This window comes from Epinephelus lanceolatus, chromosome 2 (assembly GCF_041903045.1).
Source record: "Epinephelus lanceolatus isolate andai-2023 chromosome 2, ASM4190304v1, whole genome shotgun sequence".
Lineage (NCBI taxonomy): Eukaryota > Metazoa > Chordata > Actinopteri > Perciformes > Serranidae > Epinephelus > Epinephelus lanceolatus.
Window position 1 is genome coordinate 12,727,716 of NC_135735.1, and position 20,752 is coordinate 12,748,467.

Here is a 20,752-nt window from a genome sequence, read left to right on the forward strand (position 1 = left end):
ATCTGATAAACATCTAGTATAGTAACTGTTGCTGAGTGGCGTGTAATCGAGTAAAAAGAAATCAAAAGTAATCAGATAATGATCTGTTAGCAAGGGATTCTGTGGAAAGACTTTTAGGTTATCAATTTCAATTCCATACGTCAGAACTAGATCGAGGGTATGGTTAAAACAGTGAGTGGGTTCATGTACACCCTGACTGAAGCCAATGGAGTCTATTAATGAGATAAACGCGGTAGCCAGGGAGTCATTATCAACGTCGACATGAATGTTAAAATCGCCTACAATAATAACTTTATCTGATTTAAGAACTAAACTGGATAAAAACTCTGAGAATTCAGATACAAATTCAGAATATGGGCCAGGAGCACGGTACACTATAACAAATAAAAGTGGCTGCGAGGTTTTCCAGGTCGGATGTAAAAGACTAAGAACGAGGCTTTCAAATGAATTATAATCTAGTTTAGGTTTAGGGCTGATTAACAGACTAGAGTTAAAAATGGCTGCAACTCCCCCTCCTCGGCCACTGCCTCGAGGAATGTGGGTATTATTATGACTGGGAGGAGTGGACTCATTAAGACTAACATATTCATCTGGACACAGCCAGGTTTCAGTGAGACTGAGTAAATCAATATGATTATCTGATATTAATTCGTTTACTAACACTGCTTTAGACGATAGAGACCTGATATTTAACAGTCCGCATTTAATTCTCCTGTTTTGTCTTTCTGTCACAGAAGAGGTTTTAATTTTTATGAGGTTGTTATGCACAACTCCTCTTTGTTTAATTTTAGATTTAAATAATTTAGGTGGTCGGGGGACAGACACCGTTTGTATAAAACTATGAAAACTATGGCTGGGTAACTGAACTAGAAGCTCAGAGAGGCGTTTAGGACTGCAACTCTCTGTCCTGGTCTCAACTCTGGGTTGTCAGGGATTTAAATTACTAATAAAATTTGCCAGGTTCCTAGAAATGAGAGCAGCTCCATCCAAAGTGGGGTGAATGCCGTCTCTCCTAATAAGACCAGGTTTTCCCCAGAAAGTTTGCCAATTATTAACAAAACCCACATCGTTTGCTGGACACCACCTGGACAGCCAGCGGTTAAATGATGACATGCGGCTAAACATGTCAACATGTAAACACCGTATCCTGCTTTCAGAAACCTGGATAAGCTCTTATCCCACTTAAAGCAACTCTTACCTTTCTTGTATTTCACACAGCACTTAGAAAAAATTTGAACATCCACAACTCCAGCCTCTCTCCAAAGTCCCATCACCCTCCTCCTGCAACCCCACCTCCCTCCAAAGGCCTACTCCCTCCTCCATTACGTCCTCATTACGTCTATGATAGACATAGGCGTTGGCAAGGTAACGTTAGATACACGGAAGAGGAGAGCGAGTGTAACGTTACAACCAAGACAGTCAAACACAACCAAGGAGTTCTAAAACTCAACCGGAGTCAGTAATGACTGATGAGTTTTAGAATAAGGTTACAGTGCTAAAGTTAGATAGTAGCGTTAACGGGGCGTCAGTAGCATAGTGGATAGTGCCGGCGCCCCATGTACAGAGGTGGTGCCTCGCTGCAGCGGTCACAGGTTCGACTGCATGTCACTCCCCGTTCTCTCTCACCCCATTTCACTCCGTCCTGTACATTAAGGGCAAAAAGCCCGAAAAATAATCTTTTACAAAAAAAGATAGTAGTGTTAACGTTACTAGTAAAGGGAAACGCACAAGGAAGATAGCGTTAATGTTTCAGAGGCTACTCTACAGTAGGCTAACGTTAGCCATTAGCAACTGGATGCTGTGTTGTCATATATAACGTTAAAGCCTATGTTACATTAGAGGCAAACTAAAAATACCTGTCCAGCAGAAACTCTGCTACCATCTCGTCCCTTTTTAGCTCAGGATGAAGCTGCATCAGTCTTCGCCATCGCTCGAAAGCAGAGCCGATGTTGACCCCAGTTTTGGGTTTGCAGCATCAAGTTCTCTCTCAGTGTTAGCTTTACCTGCTATATTCTTTCTTTAGCCAACTGATTTCCCTGTTGGAGCGGCTGAAGGTGGAACGCGAGCAGTTACATCAGTCGGAGGCCTCCACATGGGGAAGACAGACAGGACGCTCGGCCAATCACTGAATTCGATCCGAATGCAGTGATTGGTCGGAGTTTTCTTAGAACCATATGAGAATGGTATAATTATGAGTTTCTATTTCTGGTGGAATTCATTTATATTTTAGTGTACCATCAGCTTATTAACAGCATTTTAACCTAAACAAAGAAAAGTGTAAAATTTCCATAAAGCTAAGTGTGGCTTTAATAGAAACCCAAATATGCTACCTGGTGTACTCAAAAAGAAACCGTAATTCTGTTGCATGTATACACCTTATCCCAGTTCCTGAGCCAAGTGAGGTAACAGAAACACAAACAATGGCAGCAGCGTCTCACTTCTCCTTTCACTTGGTTATCAATCCAGTGCTAGTCCCCTTTTCATTTACAGTGTGTTCTGGTGGTTGTAACACACTACCAATAAGTAGTAGTCATACAGTAAGAGCTCACACTCGACACTGCACTTCCTTGGGTCCTCAGCATTACAACCACCATGTGTGAAATCAATCAGATGAACAGTCGTTGAGAAAATCAAAGGACAGACATGCATACAGAGACTCCTTCTGTTTTAGTTAGATTATACTCTTACCAAAGTGAGACACTTTTTGAATAACCCTTTCCAAGGTAGGCGTCTGTGGATACTCAGACAGTTTCTGTAGTTTCACCTTGACAACCTTCAGCTCTAAAGTTGAAAGCCGGCCCAAAAGAGTTGAGCATGAAGGCAAAGATATTTCAGCGAGACACCACTACACAAAGGGAAAGCACATCATATTTGATGTTAATTCTGCTTGATCACAAGCAGGTTCCTAGTGTATATGGGGCAGACTGTGAATTCCCTGCTTCCCTCAGCACACATCACCAGAGCCTCATTGAAAATAATGATCACATTCCTCCTGCCATTTTCTACGACAGTAGCTCATATGAAGACACAGTCCCCTGTGTTGTGGAATTAAGACATTTACAGTGTGAGACTAATAGAGCTCATGCACTAAAGACAAACAACATTCAGCTGAACATTGTGCATGACTCTGTGTCACAGTTTAAACAGACAAAGATCCTGAACCCAAGATACAGCATATGTACACATCTGTCACAGGCGTTGAGCCAAGAGCAATGCGATTTTCTAATGAATACAACAGGTCAGATCGTGCTATATAAAACACACATTTGGTATGAATTACAAAATAAAACATTCGAGGGAAAACTTTCTTTTGGTTATAAAATATGATTAAATTGGTACTCTGCCCGTGTTTGTTACTGATTTCCAAGTCAGACATTTATTAAGGCAAACTGCACTTGATGCCCACGACAACAGCTTGTGAACACAACCTCTTAAAAGAATTCATTAACGTGTTCTCAAAACAGGTGAATGGAGAAACTTATTGCTAGTCTAATGAAATTCTACCTCTTTTCCTTTTATACTGCTGCTCTAGCATATTCGAAGCAGCTGCTCTATGTGAATATGAGGCATTCTGAGGAACTTATTATCTATTATCTAACTCTTAAAGCTGCTCTATGATCCAAAATTTTAAAGGTTAGACAAATGTAGTTGCTGGACTTAACAGTACATACTAAGTTGTAATCAATTTCCTTTGACATGAGTCTGAGTTCAACCTTGAAAATAACCTGTGTAACAGACACGTGGCAAAGTTTACAGGATCTGTTATGTGGGGCAATTCTGTCGAAGTCAGTGATGGATCTTCCCATAGGCAACAAAGGCAGCCGCCTAGGGTGCATTAAAAACTGCCCCCAACCCCCACTTTGTTTTTGGACAGTGAAAAATGGAACATAAGGGAAATTGCAGCGTGGAGAGAATGTGGTGAACGCAAGGGTGAGACAAAAAGAAACCCGGCCTCATCAAATATTGATGTCATTATTTTTCAAATACTGATGCTTCGTCAGATACTGATGCACATAGGCTCCCTTTAGCGGTGGTAAAAGACACATCAGGCAGAAGCATTTTCTTGACTGAGGAGAAACTGCTGTAGCATAAACAGTTAAAAAATATTCATTGGGTGGGAAGGATAGTAGGTGGATTGGTCAAACAAACTCTGGACTTTCACCCAGGAGACCGCTGCTCGTTTCCTGTGTGAAACCAAAAAGGCAATTGAATTATTTTAACAAGAATGTAGTGTGCTGGTATGTATATCATGCTACACTATTACACATACCATATTCTTTTATTGTTTGTTATGTGTTAAAAGATCAACCAACTGGAATGGTAGTCAGTGATTAGTATCAGCTCTAATAAGCCTGATTAGACCATCACTCTTAAACAGAATTAATATCAGAATGGAATATGCACTAAAATTATACAGACTAAACAGTAAATAAACTTAAGATTAAAGACAATCATTGAAAAAAATACATTCACAGCTTGTATTTTGTTATTCATGTCAAATTTTCCTGCAATTCTCTCTTTCTCTTCCAGTGAGTATATCCAGAGAATAAGTCAGACTCATTGGTTTGATGGGCAAGTGGAAGCAAATTTTTCTTTTAGTTTGCTGCACACAAAGAGGGAAAGATTAATGGCACTGGAAGCACGGATGGCCTTCCTCGCCTCCCCCCTCCTTCTTCATACTTTCCTCCCCTCTGATGTCGCTAGCAGGAAGTTGCTGAGCAGACATGTCATCCAGCAGAGTACAATTGAGTTTGTAATCTCTGACCCTGCAGTGGCAGAGAGTCTCCCGCTCTCTGTCTCTCCGGTTCTCCCTCTCTCGGAGAGATAGTTGTGGTTATACTGCTGCTGGGTCGGGGCTTGGCCGGATAAAGATCTCTTCTCAAATGAACACACACAGGCATGTGTGACATAAAGCAATTGCTTAGGCATGCCTGGGGAATGCTGGCAAAAACACTCAAAATCAGCTAGATGTAATGAGTGAAGTAATGCCTGTCCTCACATTTGGATGGGAGCAGGCGTAGAGAATAATGATTAAACTGAGAGCTCTTCCAATTCCCAATAACGCCATAGCAGGGAAACACAGTCGCCCACTGACTTTGTGCAAAGTACTCAGTGAATGCGCCATACAACCTTCATTCATTTCCTCATTCCAAAACAGAAAACTGGCACAGACACTAGCCTCATGAGGAGCCATTTTGGGGCATCAACAACAAACACCAGATGTGGAGATGGGAGATAAATGTCAAACATATTGATTCTATGCTCCATTAAAGCTTATTGTGGGGGGTTGGAGTTTGCCTGCGGCAAGGCACTAAATACATCACAACGTTAAAATCTACAGAGGTCTCGTTTTTCCTGTTTTATGCAAACATTGTTTAACACAGCCGGGGCCGTTATTTCAAAGGGAACACAAACTGAGAACCAGACGACTGTTACATAAACTAGAAACAAAAAGGCAGTTCCAATTACATTTGCTGGGACATAAAAGAATTGCTAACATACCTATTCAAAAACGGCAACAGCTAAACATACTTTAACCACAAAATCATAGGCTTTTAAAGTTTGGGCTGTAATGGTTCCAGTCCAACGACTTGATTTAATCCCTTTGATTCTCTTTACCACCCTCCCTCAGTATGTTTACCAGTATTTGGAGGGTAACATTTATTTCTTCCACATATGCTATATCCACCACTGCATAAAATGTGTTAGCGGGGACGCTAGCTAGGAATGTGTGAATGAGGTCCAAGAAGAGCTCTTTTTATAATAAACAGCAACAACAGAAACAGGTTAACAAACATCAGAGGAATAATTGTGGTGGAGGAACATTTCTGTCTCTTCTGAATCACTTCTGAATCTTTTATGTGTGGTACATATTGTGGTTGAATTAAGAAAACAATCCATATTCTTGTCAGTTAATCCATCTATATACTGAGCACTGCAAAACATGTTATTACCACGAACAATTCTACTGCAATTTCATCCACATACCAGATAATATTTGGTGACTGCTACCCTGAATCCTGAATATATTATAATAAAGAATATAGAAGTTGCCTTCAAGGTCCAGTGTGTAGGAATTGTGGAGCTCTATAAGCAGAAATGGAATGTAATATGATAAATATATAATCTGGCGGCACTTTGGTGCTGCAAGAAGGTTCCCGGTTCGAACCCAGGGTGGGGGAGCCCTTCTGTGTGGAGTTTGCATGTTTTCCCTGTCAGCTGGGTTTTCTCCAGCTTCCTCCCACAGTCCAAAGACATGCAGGTTAATTGGTGACTCTAAATTGTCCGTAGGTGTGAATGTGAGTGTGAATGGTTGTCTGTCTCTATGTGTCAGCCCTGTGATAGTCTGGTGACCTGTCCAGGGTGTACCCTGTCTCTCGCACAATGTCAACTGGGATAGGCTACCCTTAACAGGATAAGCGTTTATGGAAAATTAATGAATTAAAGTATATAATATGGAGTGCATAATTGCCTGAAAATCTCATAAGAATCAGCGTATTTTTGTTACCTTAGAATGAGCTGCTTAAATCTACATAGCGATCCAGTCATCATCCACGGAGTCCACCATGTTTCTACAGTAGCCATGAATGGACACACCTAACACTGGCATTAGATAGGACTATCCGTGTTTTTGCATTGGCCACCATAGACAGCAGCCCCTCAGCAACAAGCAGCATCAGAAAACCCTTTTTTTATGTGATACTGCTCCATTCAGTGTTTATACTGGTTTAAATCACCTGGTCCACTTGTTTTGTAAAGATAGAGATCTCTACGCATAATTTGGCTCCTGGTAAAAACCTCCTGAACATCTGGATCTTAAGTTAAAAGAGAAAAAAGGTGAGCGCACATTAGCAGGTGCTGGGCTAGCAGAGCATCTGCCACAAGCTATAAAGTGTCGGAAAAACACTGATTTGTAACGTGATACTGTTTTTCTCTGTGTTTTCACTGTTTCAAATCACCAGAGGTGAGGAGTGTGGAGGATCCATACTAAAGGTGTACATGCCGAAAAAGGCGTGTACTGAAAAATATTCTGATTTATAACCGTGCATAAGCCTACGAGGACACAATTTCCTTTTATAAATCCCAAATCAACTTGGAATTATCTGCATTTGGATCAGCCTCATATCCTGCTCTCTACAAATGCTCTCCAAATTCAACCAACATGGTCAATGCAGAGCACCTCATGAATGCTGATGCATGGAAATCAGCCTGCTGATCGATGCAGCAAAGGGCCACAGGCTGGAGTCGAACACGGGCCGCCATTCACCAAGCCACCGACGCCCCATGACGACATAAAGTTTAATAACTGTCCTAGAGCTGGTACTTTTTAATTTCCAGACTTTACCAATTTACACAGTCCATATGTGCAGGTGGTGTCATAAGGTGAGCGGAGAAGGCAAGGCTCTGTGTGTGCACACTCATGTTCACTGCAGCGATTTTACTTTACATAAGTTTGTCTTATTTTCAATGGACCTAAAACAAACAAGAACTGGTTAACTAAAAGGGTTGCATATCTTGTTCCTATTCTGCTACAGTCAATAATATTAGACAACTCTACTCCACTGGAGCAATGACTAAATAATGACCTTGACTTTTGCAACATTTACATTTCAAAAAAGCAAAAAAAAACCAAAACAATTGTTTCTCAACATAAAAAATTAATGATGTGTTAAAGAGGTCTGCTTTAAAAGAGCAATAACAATCACATAATTCTAAAAGAATAACCAAAGAAGAATTTGAACCTGTTTAGCATTCAGTCTAATGCTTCATACAGCTTGGTATCCTGTTACCTCTCTTTGATTCTAACATATTTTCATCAACACTGCTGTCTTTCAGACCATCAAAGGAAGCTGTCTGAAATCACTCTTGTTGCCTTTATCTTTGTTCCACGTTCCTGTGATCAGCATACAGCAGGAGGAACAAGTCCTATTAAATGTGCAGAACAAAATGGTGGAGAGATAATAAAGGGGGGGGGGGGGGGGGGGGGGGGCTTCACTGACAGTTCCCCCAACAGCAGGAATTGTATGACATTCAATGAAGTGGTCTAAGGACAGCAGTGAAATTCTAAACAGTGTAGCAGGCCATTTCAAGTCTGGCAGATGGTTCTATGTATTTTTCATGCTGTTGAAAACCTGTGACTGAGGTTTGGTTGGTTGTCATCCAGAGCCCGGGGACTCTGGGCTGAATGCATTCTACACACCACTGCAGAATCACATGATGTCTGACCTCTCTGTCATGGCAAACTGCCCAGCAAGGAAAAGGGAGGAAGGGGAGGAATGTGAGTGTGTGGGACTGAGGGTTGTGCAGAAAGAGATAGTAAGGGAGAGCGATGCATAGCTGCATGTAAGCGTGCACGTCTGTTCACTGAGCATAATTTGACTTCTCTGCGAACACATACAATTTCACAGCCTTGACCTGTAAAACATACTGTTAGAGGGAAAGTGGGGGAAAATATGAAGATGGAATGATGGAGGGGGAGGGGAGCAGGAAGAAAGGGGAGCAGCCACTGCTATGGATTCATACAATGTTACAGAGAAAGAGGGGGAAGAAAAAATAGCATTGCCTGACTTACCTTCCTTTGGAATGCATCCAATATACCCTGAGTATATGTGTGTGTGAGTGTGTGTGGCATGCTGGCAGGAAGGCTTTCAGCATATAAATATCACATTACCACACAAGGAAACGCAGGCATCAGTCCGAGCTTCCAGCCGGCCTAACAAGCACGGGAGCTGCTCCACTCTGGAGGTCAGAGGGAGAGCTCGCACAAATGGAATTCCACAGAAACCAGCACTTCTTTTAACAGATAAGTGGCTAAGCTTGCAGCTATGTGATGTGCCATACGCCTATGGTTTTAGTTATCTGACATGTGTTGGTGTGCACACATACTGAGCTGCAGCCTATATACTGTACATAATACATATTAAGCTATAATGGGCTTAAATAGGGACTCATAAAGGAGCTGAAAGCTACAACACAGGACAAAATAAAAGAATGTTTGACCAGCTGGATGTTAAACAGATGAAAATACAAAGTAGGCCTCTGAGCACTGATGCAATGACACAAAGACTGAGATAATAGAAATGGCAGATACAGAGCAACAATGACCTAAAATAAAAATGACTTTCCAGTCAGTGCAGTTTGGATTGTGAGAAGAAACATTTAACTGACTCAGCAACTTTATTTTAAACAACATCCAATCCAGACTAGATATAAATGCATTATCAGGGGAGTATGAAGCTTCTGAGATGACTGTGTAATTTTTTTAACCATCATTGTGATCTGTATGTGTGTTTGTAATTATAGATGATTAATTAGTCCATTAGTATTTTTAGTCAAAGCCCTAAAGAATTGTGCAATCACAGATCTTAACCTTTGTATGGAATTAACATATTCGCGTTTGGCCATGTCACTGAGGTAGTTGCGGTCTCTGTCAAGCAGTTGTCCGTTAGTCACTAACTCTACAGCATGAAACTGGACTTCAAAATAAAAGGTCTGTGCTGAAAAGTTTGCTGTACTATTTGTATTTTTTTTTTTTTTTTAACAAACTTGATATGTCTGCAAGTCACATTCAGAATGGGCCCCCTCTACCTCTGGTATAATGTACATTTTGTTTGCTGTTTTATATGTGAAGTACTGTCTTTAAAATTGCAAACTATTTTGCATTTAATGTTTGGCATTGTACTGTATTGTCTGTCAAAAATTTCCTGCCCCGAGTCCGCAGATGTAAATTGACTCAACATGTGTGTTGTACAGGGCCCTTGTTAGATTAATAAACTAAACTACACTAATTGCTACAATATTTTACTAAAACATAAATGACAGATTACATTTGTCTTCTGCTGTTCTATCAGTGTTCCTTCTGGGCCCACTCCTAATGTATTATATACAGTATATGTGAACTACTCTAATGCAGGCACTACAATGTATGCAGATGATACTGCTACATACATTAACCAATCAATCGAACCAATCAATTTATTTCTCACATGAAATGATACAAGGTACAACTCCCTTGAAATGAGATCCTCTCAGTTCCTTCAACATGCGCATTACAATTTAGTCCCTTTTTCCCTCTTCTTACGTTGTCAGCTGCTGCTTTATAATTGCCCATGTTTACACTGGCTGTTGTGCTTGTGTTTATGTCATCCAGGTTGGTTCTGGTAATGCATGGTTTCTGGTTTTGAGATGATTTAACTGTAGTTTTGGATGCAGTTGCTTCTGTTGTTTTACAAATTAAATCTACCGACATCAGTGACATTGTCAATGAACGTGACACCGAACATCCTGGAATATGCTCCAAACTGCATCGTGTAGCGCAGATTGTAGGGCGGCCTCTGACTGCTCTGACTATATCCTGACCTTTCGCGCCATTGAGGGCATGCGTCATAACTTTTTATACATTCTGACCTTAACAAGATGGTTGCCTGCCAAACATGGGCAACAATTCTGCTCTGGCACCACCTCTAAAGAGCATACAGCAGTGGTCCAGAGCGTCCATTTGCCTTTTGGCAGAGGGTGAGCAGGAACGGAACAGCTCACAACACTTCCACTGCTACACCAGTCCACATTTAACAAAAAGCACACGCCTCCTCCTTTTTTCTTGTCAGAGTCTATTGTTCTGTCGGATCAGTATATGGAAATTACAGTTCCTGATATCCGCTGGACACTGATGTGGCCATGGGGGTCTTCCAGATCATCCAATGCTTGTACAATGGCTAGTAGGATACTTGGCAAAGACAATCCACATGGCCATGATCCCTACCCCTCTCTTGCCATGGTGCCTCTCCAATGTAGAGGTGGATGGAGAAATTGCAGCGCTTGACATTAAGCCTTCTTATCAACTTGTACAGTAAGAAAAAGCACAACCAAGTTTGTAAAATAGATGTCACAGCATAAATCTGCAGAATTTTGGCAGTGTTTCCCATACATTGGCTTATTTGTGGCAGCCCGCCACAATATCAAAACTGGCCATGACATACTTATTTTCTATTTTTCCTTTTTTTTTTTTTTTTAACTGTTTTAATCACCATAGCCGCTAAAATTTGTTACTTGAAAAATGCATTAATTTGGCTCCGATGCTGTCGCCTCTCTCTGTCAGCAGTCATGACTCTCGGTGTCACTCAATGTCCCATCTACAGCACAGATTGGTTACATATCATGAATAATGGCCTATCAACACTGAAGGCTGCTGTGCCTCTGATGGGCAAAGATGAGAGCGGGGGGCGGAGCTGCTTCGGTGAGCGAGTGGTGGTGTGTCTCGAACGTAAGGCAGCAGATATTACTGCAGTTGTGATAAACATCACAATCCAATATGCTGAAGCTGAATCTGCCCACAATTTAATTGGGACTAAACACTGCAGTGTGTGCGTGTGTGTTTGAGAGAGAGAAAGAGAGGGTGGAAGGTGGAGTATTGCACACAATGTTTCTGTAAGTTAGGCTTTTACTAGCTTACTCTGAACAGTGCCTTGTCACTTTTTGATGCATCACTACTACTTTCTTTGCAAATGTAATGCCTTTAGTACCCGCAGGTAGAACGCACATAAATGGGGTTGGTAAATCATTCCTTATAAAATTACGTGAACTCAGCTTTTTCTGGGGTTGACTGAATATAGTAGAAAAAATGCTACATATGCTAAATACCAGAATGCATTTTTTTCTTCCATACATTTTCTGTATTGATCAATATTCTGCAAGATAGATGGGAAGCTTCGGCAGGGCTTATGTGGACTGATGGTTTCCAGTTGACAATCACTGTTAGGGAACAGCATACCTATAGCTATGTAGATGATACAGTTACATACATATACTATATTCAGATACATTTGCATACCTACACTGTATGTAGATAATACTCTATGCAGATGATACTGTTGCATATATAAATATACTGTATGCAGATGGTACTTTGTAAAGATGATCATTTTAGTCCAGCACTGGTCACATATAATGTCTTGTTCTTGATTCCTGGTAATGGCCCTTAAGGCTAATTCATAGACTAATTATGAGACTGACTGATTAAAGACAATGTACTTGAATGTACATTGGAATGGATGTTTGACAACATTTGAAGGACCACTTTCTTAATGTAACACTATTAATGGTGCACATGTGATGAACACAGCATAAGACAAATGTGATGTTGTATGCAGAATGTATATGATAAATAATGAATATGATGTACTGGACTTAAGACACCAGGAAGACTAGCTGGTGCAATGGCGTCAGCTAATGGGGAGCCTTTTGAATAAATAAATAAATAAATAAATATATACATAAATAATTAAAAACTGTATGCGGATGATACTGTAAGAGAAATCTGTTACATAACAATGCAGGGGAAGGCACACAACCTAACATTAGGATGCAAGTGTTTTACTGCACTGCTGTTATGAGTCTTATAGACTCTTTATGTTGCTAAAACATATTCTTGTTGTTAAACATATATTCTTCTATTGATGTTGTAGAAGGGTAAAAATATCCCTAATGTGAATATGTGGCTTGATGATGTTGTCTGTACTCTCGAGGTGGAGAGGATCAGATACATTAGAAATGAGTGGGTGGATTTATTTGACACCATCTGGCAACCTTTTATCAATATCGATACCCTTCGATTTTGTTTTGGATGTTGAGGTTGGGCGAGTTGGGTGCTTTGTCTTTTTGTTTTCTTAGTCCCTTTTTTAATTGTCTTTTTTAATTTTTATATATTCCAAGAGAGAACGGTGTCTGTATCAGTTTTGTAAACACACTAATTATCTTCATATTGCATTTGTATATTAACCACCTAATTTCTTTATTTGTATTTATTTACTTATGATCTGTGCCATCTGACACCTCTCTCAATAAAATGATTTAACTAGAAAATATTCTTCAATTAGTTATTACTACACTAGTGCTACTAATTATTGATTAGTGTTGTTATTAATGTCATTGGTTTTTCAGCCATATTGTGACTTTTTCATAGCAGCAATTTTAACTTGTCACAACAGGGGGATAGTTTAGCTGTTACTAACAACAATAACTCCTTTACTCAAGTGTACAAGTGAGTCACGACAGCAAGAGATTGAGCCAGCATGCACAACACCAGGACCCTGAAGCTATACAGCCAAATGTAATCCAGACATCATTCATTTTATTATTAAGACCAGTGCTTCTCCTACTGTGAGATACCATAATGTCTTCAGTAAAAAGAACTGTGTGCACAATTCTTCATTTCCTTTTAATTTATGAAATACAACTATGTTAACATAGCCTGTGACTGGATTGTGACCTACTGATCAATAAAATGTGAAACCTGAGTCTAGACCATTTGGGGACCACTGCTATTAACCATACAATACAAGCCACGCCTCAAATATGTGTCTATCTGATACATAAGTGCCAGGGGACCCGCTCCATGTTAGCCTTCAACAGACCTGAGGTTAATAAAACACGGTTATGCGTGAAACATTAGGCTGCACCACTGTTCAATAACCTCTGAATGTTGCAACTTCCAGACTGCATTACTATGTCAACATTTCATCATCAGGAAGTTCACAGGGTCCTTTGATTAGATAATATATGTACGGATCAAACACGTACACACAAAGCCTTTGGTTTCTTGCCCTCATTGTCATTTCACATGAATCAATACAGCTCTGAACAGTCACTAGATGTTCTCTCGGCATTCCTGTGCAAAAAACCAGACCTCTCTGACGTGTATTCACAAAAACGTTCAGCTCTGCAGCTGGTGTTATGGTCTCTGCGACAGAGAAATAAATCAGACCCTTATTAAGAGTACGGATTGATCCAATCAATTTTTTCACCACAGGAGTGTAAGTTGATGGTGCGATTCGAGCCCTGTATGGGGTGTGATGTGCCTTTGCCTGTGCTGTGAACCCTGTTGAAAACTGAGAATGTGCACGCATAGATAAATGTTGTGCTCAAAATATAGTAATGCTTCATTTTCCGCACACTTTTAAAATATTGGACGGTGGAGTGTCATTTGCATGTGTGAAGTAAACCATCTGCAGCATTCCCACCACCCATAAACCCGCTTAGCTTGGCTGGGGCTCTCTGCTCATCCTTTTTAATTATGTCACTCTGCCTCTTCCAGCAAAACATTCTAGTTTTCAATCTGTAACATACCTATCTCATCCCCCCCGACACCCCCAACCTCGGCCTTCTGCAGGCGGCAGGTCAGGCGATCTCCACCTACTGCTGAGTGAGCACTGAGGGGGGGAAGGGGTGGAGAGACAGAGCACAGATCATAATGGCTGGCCAATTATCAGTAGTACGGGGGGCTGGGGAGCTGGGAGGAGTGAGAGATTATGGGGAGAATGGATCAATACACCAGTCAGTTTCTAATGAGGGAAAGAATTGGTCCAAGTCAAGCAGATGGAGATCCTGCTCAGCCCGGGGTGGTCTTTCTACACTGTCTGTCAGCAGGGTATCAGGTTTGTGGTGCAGCTTTGTACAACAGCGCCCCAACAGGGGAACGACTGCCATCGCACGGGATCAGTGATATTCAAATATTTACAACATTTACTGCAGTTATGGTGTTTCTCTCATGCTCTCCTGATCCACCCACATTCCACTTTCTCTAAATATTTCATACATCACGAGGGGCAGATTTGAAAGAGCCTCAAGAATAATGGCTGTCTGTCCTTCACCGCCACCCCCCATCCCCCACCCCCCCTTTTAACCACCCACAACTGCCAGCACAGGACAGTAAATCCTACACCTCACCCACTCGCCCAGCCCAGCTCAGCTGTGTGCTACTATGCACTCACACAACATGCACTCTTGCCTACATGAAAGGAGGCGAGCTTAAACCGCTAAACAGCGAATAGTCTCGGCTTTTTTTTCCCCCCAAAATGGTGACTGGAATAAGCACCAACCAACTGTTCAGCGCCATCATTAGGCCTCTGGTACTGTTGTTCCTCTCTGGTTGCTTCACTATTTTCTACATCTGCCTTCCTTTCTTTTTTTTTCTGAGGGGCCTTGTGTTGGGTGGGGGTGTTATTTATGGCTGCTCTGTGCAAGTGGATGGACACACACACACACACACACACACACACACACACACACACACCCTTTCACAGGATGAAAGGGCAGTCACACTGCCTGCAAACATGATTTTACAGCCCTGGGTGGAATGAGTGGTGGAGGAGAGAATGAGGACAGAGTACAAAAGGGGAAAGCCCTTAGATTTACAGGTCCCAGCAGTCAGAATGCAAACCATGTAGCAGCACACATTTTTTAACTCGATTTTTTTTCCTCTCTACCCAAACACAGAGAAATAAGACAACTGGCCTAATGCAGTCAGACACATATGTTAAAATGCGTGTGTGCAGAGACGCACAGAAACACAAGTACATCCTGAAAGGGCATCATTGCTTTTTCCGTGGCTCTGTTTTTTTAATTACAACAATTTTCCAAATGTGATCTGCTCTAGTATCTCATCAACGACTGCACAGGAGCGTGTGTGTACATGTGTATGAGGGCTTGTAGCTGTGCAGGGTTTGGGCATGTTTGTGCAATGTGGAGCGTTTTATACATTTCCCTGCTTACAGGATTTTACTGCAGACTAGAGTATGTTGAATGAGACATGTTTATGTTTACACACAACATAAAAATAAAAAGATGTAAGCAACACCTCATCAGATAAGGGTGTGTATTTGTATCAAGATTTTACTCTGACTGATGTGGGAAAAGCTCACTTGATACTCTTAATAATCACTAAGGCATCTGAGGTACATCTCAATCCTTTCTTTCAAAAATATAAATGCTACAATAAATGAACATGTTTATAGTTGAGCTGCTATTCAAAGCCTGGCATTACTTGTATTGTAATTATGGCAGCAACTATAACAATTATTCCTATTGTTGAATAAGCTGCTGATCTCAAGTGTAAAATGTCAGAGCCGAAAGAGACATTGTCAGATTTGTTGTTTCAGTACAAAACTGAATTTACTACCAAGGACAACTTTAAAAAAAACTAATATTCACATTTAAGAGGCTCGTTTGTTTAGCATTTTTTATTTAAAAAATACTTAGAGGAAGGCAGCACGATGGTGCAGTGGTTGGCATTGTCGCCTCACAGCTTTTGCATGTTCTCCCCTTGTCAGTGTGGGTTTTCTCCAGGTACTCCAGCTTCCTCCCACAGTCCAAAGACATGCAGGTTAACTGGTGACTCTAAATTGTCTGTGGGTGTGAATGTGAGTGTGAATGGTTGTCTGTCTCTGTGTGTCAGCCCTGTGATAGTCTGGTGACCTGTCCAGGGTGTACTCTGCCTCTCACCCAATGTCAGCTGCAATAGGCTCCAGCTGCCCCTGCGACCTCTAACAAGATAAGCGGTTACAGAAAATGATTGGAATACTTAAAGGGCTCATGTGTAGGTCTTAGTGACATCTAGCAGTATGAGCTGCAAATTGCAACCAACTAAAACTTCTTGCGTGTGCCAATCGTGTAGGACATGGGTAGTAAACTTGTGGCTCCGGAGCCATATGCACCTCTTTCGGCCTTCTCCAGTGGCTCACTGTGGCTATTTTTTAACATTTTCATTTTCATTTTCCATTGTCATAAGCCTTGTGTGATTCTTCCATTCTCAATTATAAAAGTGTGTAGCTTATACACTGAAGAAAAAAAAGTTGTTACATTTCATCAACTAAATGTGCATCATACGATCTATCGCCTTTTCCTTTAAATTTTGCTGTACATCAATTAGCAGTGGCTAGTCTAAGGTCTCCTTAGCTAAGCTAGCTAAGGATTAAAATAAAGTATTTAACAGTGCACAGACATATTTGTTTCCTTTTACTGCCAACTCTTCAAAGTTCAAGTGCCAAACAATCATAAACAGCCCACTGCAGAGAAGCCACCTTGTGGTAAAACAGAATAATAAATGCTTTTTTAGACTTATTAGTAATGCTGATGCATAAATTCAGACTTCTTTATAAGGTTCAAATGTGTTTTGGGGCTCCAGGCAGATTATTTGAGAGCTTTTTTGGCCAAAAATGGCTCTTTTAATAGAAAAGGTAGCCAGCCCCTGTGTCGGAGAACTACAGTGGCTGATGCAAAAACGTGAATGGCCCTATCTTAAACAAGTGTTTCTTCATCCTGGGTTACTGTAGAACAACATGGCCGACTTTGTGGTTGAGGATTTGCTCCGTACGTAGACATAAACATCTCATTCTAAGGTAACAAAAACACAACGATTCTTAGTTTCAGGTGATTTTAAACTAATTAAAATAAAGCTATGAATATTTTATTCCACTCCTGCCAAGACACCCCACTAAATCCTACACGCTGGACCTTTAAACGATGAATGATGATCATATTAGTGGCAATTTATTTTGTAATCTGCTCATTGTTTCAGCTCTAATCATAACAAACATATAATATACTCTAAAAGGATGAGACCAGTCAACCTCAGACAGAACAGTCTCTCCCAAAGCCGGAGGCAAAACAGCCGAGACGAGGATGGCAATGTAATTAAGTTTTAACATGTTCCATTGACAGCGAATGGGAGAGCGACTCTATGTTGACTTAATGGAGAGTGGGGTGTATTTTCCACTTTATATTTGGTAAAACTGCAATTAATTAAATCAATTTGAGTGTAAAAGCTAAAAAAAAAAAACCTTTATGAGTCCAAATAGGGGCAGCACTGACCATACTGCCAATGCAGCACCACCTTGCTTTGCCACATCACATGTTCAGAGTCAAACCAGAGTCCTTGTAACACTTTGGCTAAGGATGGATTTAAGTGTAATGGGGGACATAAAATGAAAAGCACAAAAAGCAGCAGTAGTCTGTTGTTTTATTCCTAATTCTATTTATGTCTCCTGTAGCTGTGAGACAACACACACCCTTCTTTGAATGCATGCTGCATAAACACAATAAAACTAATAGGCTGATGCCAGTGTGGTGTGTGTATATATAAACCATCTTGGTTGGATGGAACTGGTATAATGAGGGCTTGGAGTCAGTGGTTAGTCCTGTGGGGTACACTGCCTCTAGTGGGGAATGCTGTAAGCTGGCAGGGAGATGCTGGTGAAAAGGTGCAGTCTGACCTCTGCTGGTAAGAGATGATATTGCAGTCACAAAATGCATGATCAACTCAGTCAAATACAAAATCTCTCTGTCAAATTTCCAAGACATACAAAGGAAAGGGTGTAGGAAGAGTTATAGTCATCCTCCTAGCATATAAAACTGTGTTTGACTGTGTGCGTTTTTGTCCTGCACTGCGTGGTCTTGGATGAAATAAGCCTCTGGATGTCTATAAAATCACAATGCGCTATCCAAGAGGTCTGTGTGTTTACCTGTGTGTCAAAATTTCCATGATGATGCTCATTAAATTCTTGCAGTTCCAATACAATTTCATGAAGAGACAAAATGTGGGGCTGAGGGACTGGACAAGCCAAAATGAGGAGGAGGAGGAGGATAAGAAATAAAAGAGTTCCAGCAGTCAACCCAAACAACAACAAAAACAGCAACGACAGCAAACACTCCGCCAAGTCAGCAAAAAGCCAATCACACTTTTACTGTTGCAACAAGCTGCACTCAGATCACAAAGCATCCAAACACTTAGATTCAGCTACAGAAAATAAATCCACCAAGTCACATGTAAACAGAAGTAACTTCACAAAGCATCACAGTGGTTTTGTGTGGCATCATTTCAGACTTTTATTCCAGTCTATTTAGGGTTATAATGGCTGATTTAAATAAAACATTGTAGTTTTATTTCCCAGATAGTTTTTCTATGGTGCCTTGTCCTGGTTTCTGACCTGTATTACCACCCACATCTCTGATTTGTTTGGCAATTTAACCCTTTGAAACCTGAAGCAACATCACTTTTCTTGTGCTGCTTTCAGATGCCTTTCGCAAGTATTTACACCTTTGAACCCTGAGCATATTGGCGCGATTTCTTTCAAAAACATGGGGGGAAAAGGCAAAGAGCAAATTGGTGAGAAATGTTCCACAAGTTGCAAAAAATTAATAGATTTAGAAAATTATTTTTAAAAAGCTAGGGGAAAACTGTATTAACAATTATCATTATTATATATTCAAAAATATATTACAGCATTATTATTATTATTATTATTATTTGTTTGTTTCTTTGTTTGTTTGTTTGTTTTTAACTTTTTTCTTCTTTCCCTTTTTTAAAACTTGTTTTCTTGTTTCTAATTTTCTGTTTTTACTAATTTCTTGCTAATTTTTTAGGTCATTTCTTCTTTTATTGCTCATTGCCTTCTTCCCACGTTTTTAAAAGAAACCAAGCCAATTTGCTCAGGTTTCAAAGGATTAATGACATTTTAGTTATAGTTTGTACTAAGGCTGACCCTGAATAGTCAACTATTTGATGATTCAATCTAAGGAGCGTGATTCAACTGCAAATCTCACAATCAAATCATTGCATCGTTTCAGGAAAATGTGGTTATGAAAAGGAGTTTTTTTTCATTTAGGCTGTGTGGGGCTGCTGAATGTCTGATTTAACACAGAATTGCTTGGTTTCTCCCCATAAATCAAGATATATAACCTATTTTGGTGTAAATATATTAATCAGACAACTCACATAAGAATGTAGAGCCTGCAAAGTGCTAAACATTTTTTGAATTTCTGAACAATTCTTTGTCAAAACCAGTGGGGGGAGATCTGTAGAAACAGCTGTGTGTGGCTTCCTGCCTGCACCTCTCTCTGTCTCTCTAAGAAAAAGTCAAAAGTTCTGTTTACAACCACAAAAAGCACAGAGCAGCCAAACTAACTGTCTTTTTCTTTCTGTCTGTGTATTGATTTCTTTTGCTTCCTTTCCATATTGTAGATAGCGCCACTGCTGCACATACATATACGCACACCTACACACACATCCCCAACACACAACAAACGCTAAGTAAAAGTCTTCTTGTTAAATAAGCTCCCATGACAAGCTTTTTTTGTCTGGTGTGTAGAAACTTGACACTAATGTCACAAATAAGAATATGGATCAATGAGAAAAAAAACAGTCACCCCTGTCTCTGCTGTACTAATAACTCTGGTATAGTGTAATTCTTCACTGACCTGTTCTCTGAACTGCTCCTGAGACAGGCAGTCGGTCATGTTGACGCAGCCCAACAAGCAGCCAGTGGGATAGTCTTTGGGAAACCTGGGCTCTGCACAGGAAACAGAAGCAATTAGAGACCCAACAACACGTGACACTACAGACATCATGTCAGACTTTGTGGCAGATGAGTGCACTTCAATTACAAGTGTTGTTAGCTGTGCAGTCACAGTCTAATTTACTGATTTGCTGTGTACAGTTTGTGTACCTCTCCTGTAGATGTGGCGGTACATGGCCTCCACCTCAGCTATCTCCTGAGGAGTGGGCTTCTTGGCTGCAGCAGCAATCCAAAGACGACCCCGGTGGGATGTGTACCAAGTTCGCCCCTCAACCCTACACACACACACACACACACATAATGCAGCATTACCTCTGCTTTCATTGGCCTGGCAGAAAACAACCCCTGGATCTTTAAGGTTAACACTGCAATTGTGTTTGTTTGTCTCCAAAGCTCATTTTGGATTTTGTTTATTCCTTACCTCTTGATGCCTTTGACGAGCAGTGTGGCCCACGGTTGGTGCATGCTGAGGCACCAGCCCCCGTCAGACATCTCCTGCAGCTCTTTGTCTTGGAGCCGCAGCTTGTGACGTTCCTCTCCTCCCTTGTCCTCTGCCGAGCTCTTTTCCTGCTTTGTGTTTCTCTTGTAGCTTTCGCCGCCTCCAACATCCACCCACTGAAAAG

The 20,752-nt window shown here is 40.8% G+C and overlaps 1 protein-coding gene across 1 annotated transcript in view; it reads right to left on the minus strand.

Annotated features, from left to right (window-relative positions):
* trip4 (thyroid hormone receptor interactor 4) overlaps positions 1–20,752 on the minus strand; it is a 125,277-nt gene that overhangs the window by 100,065 nt on the left and 4,460 nt on the right. The window contains exons 9-11 of the mRNA XM_033632823.2: positions 20,551–20,744; positions 20,280–20,404; positions 20,032–20,123 (exon numbers count right to left, since the gene is read on the minus strand). Of these exons, the coding sequence (XP_033488714.1) occupies positions 20,032–20,123; positions 20,280–20,404; positions 20,551–20,744 (411 nt within the window). The remainder of the gene's footprint in view (positions 1–20,031; positions 20,124–20,279; positions 20,405–20,550; positions 20,745–20,752) is intronic.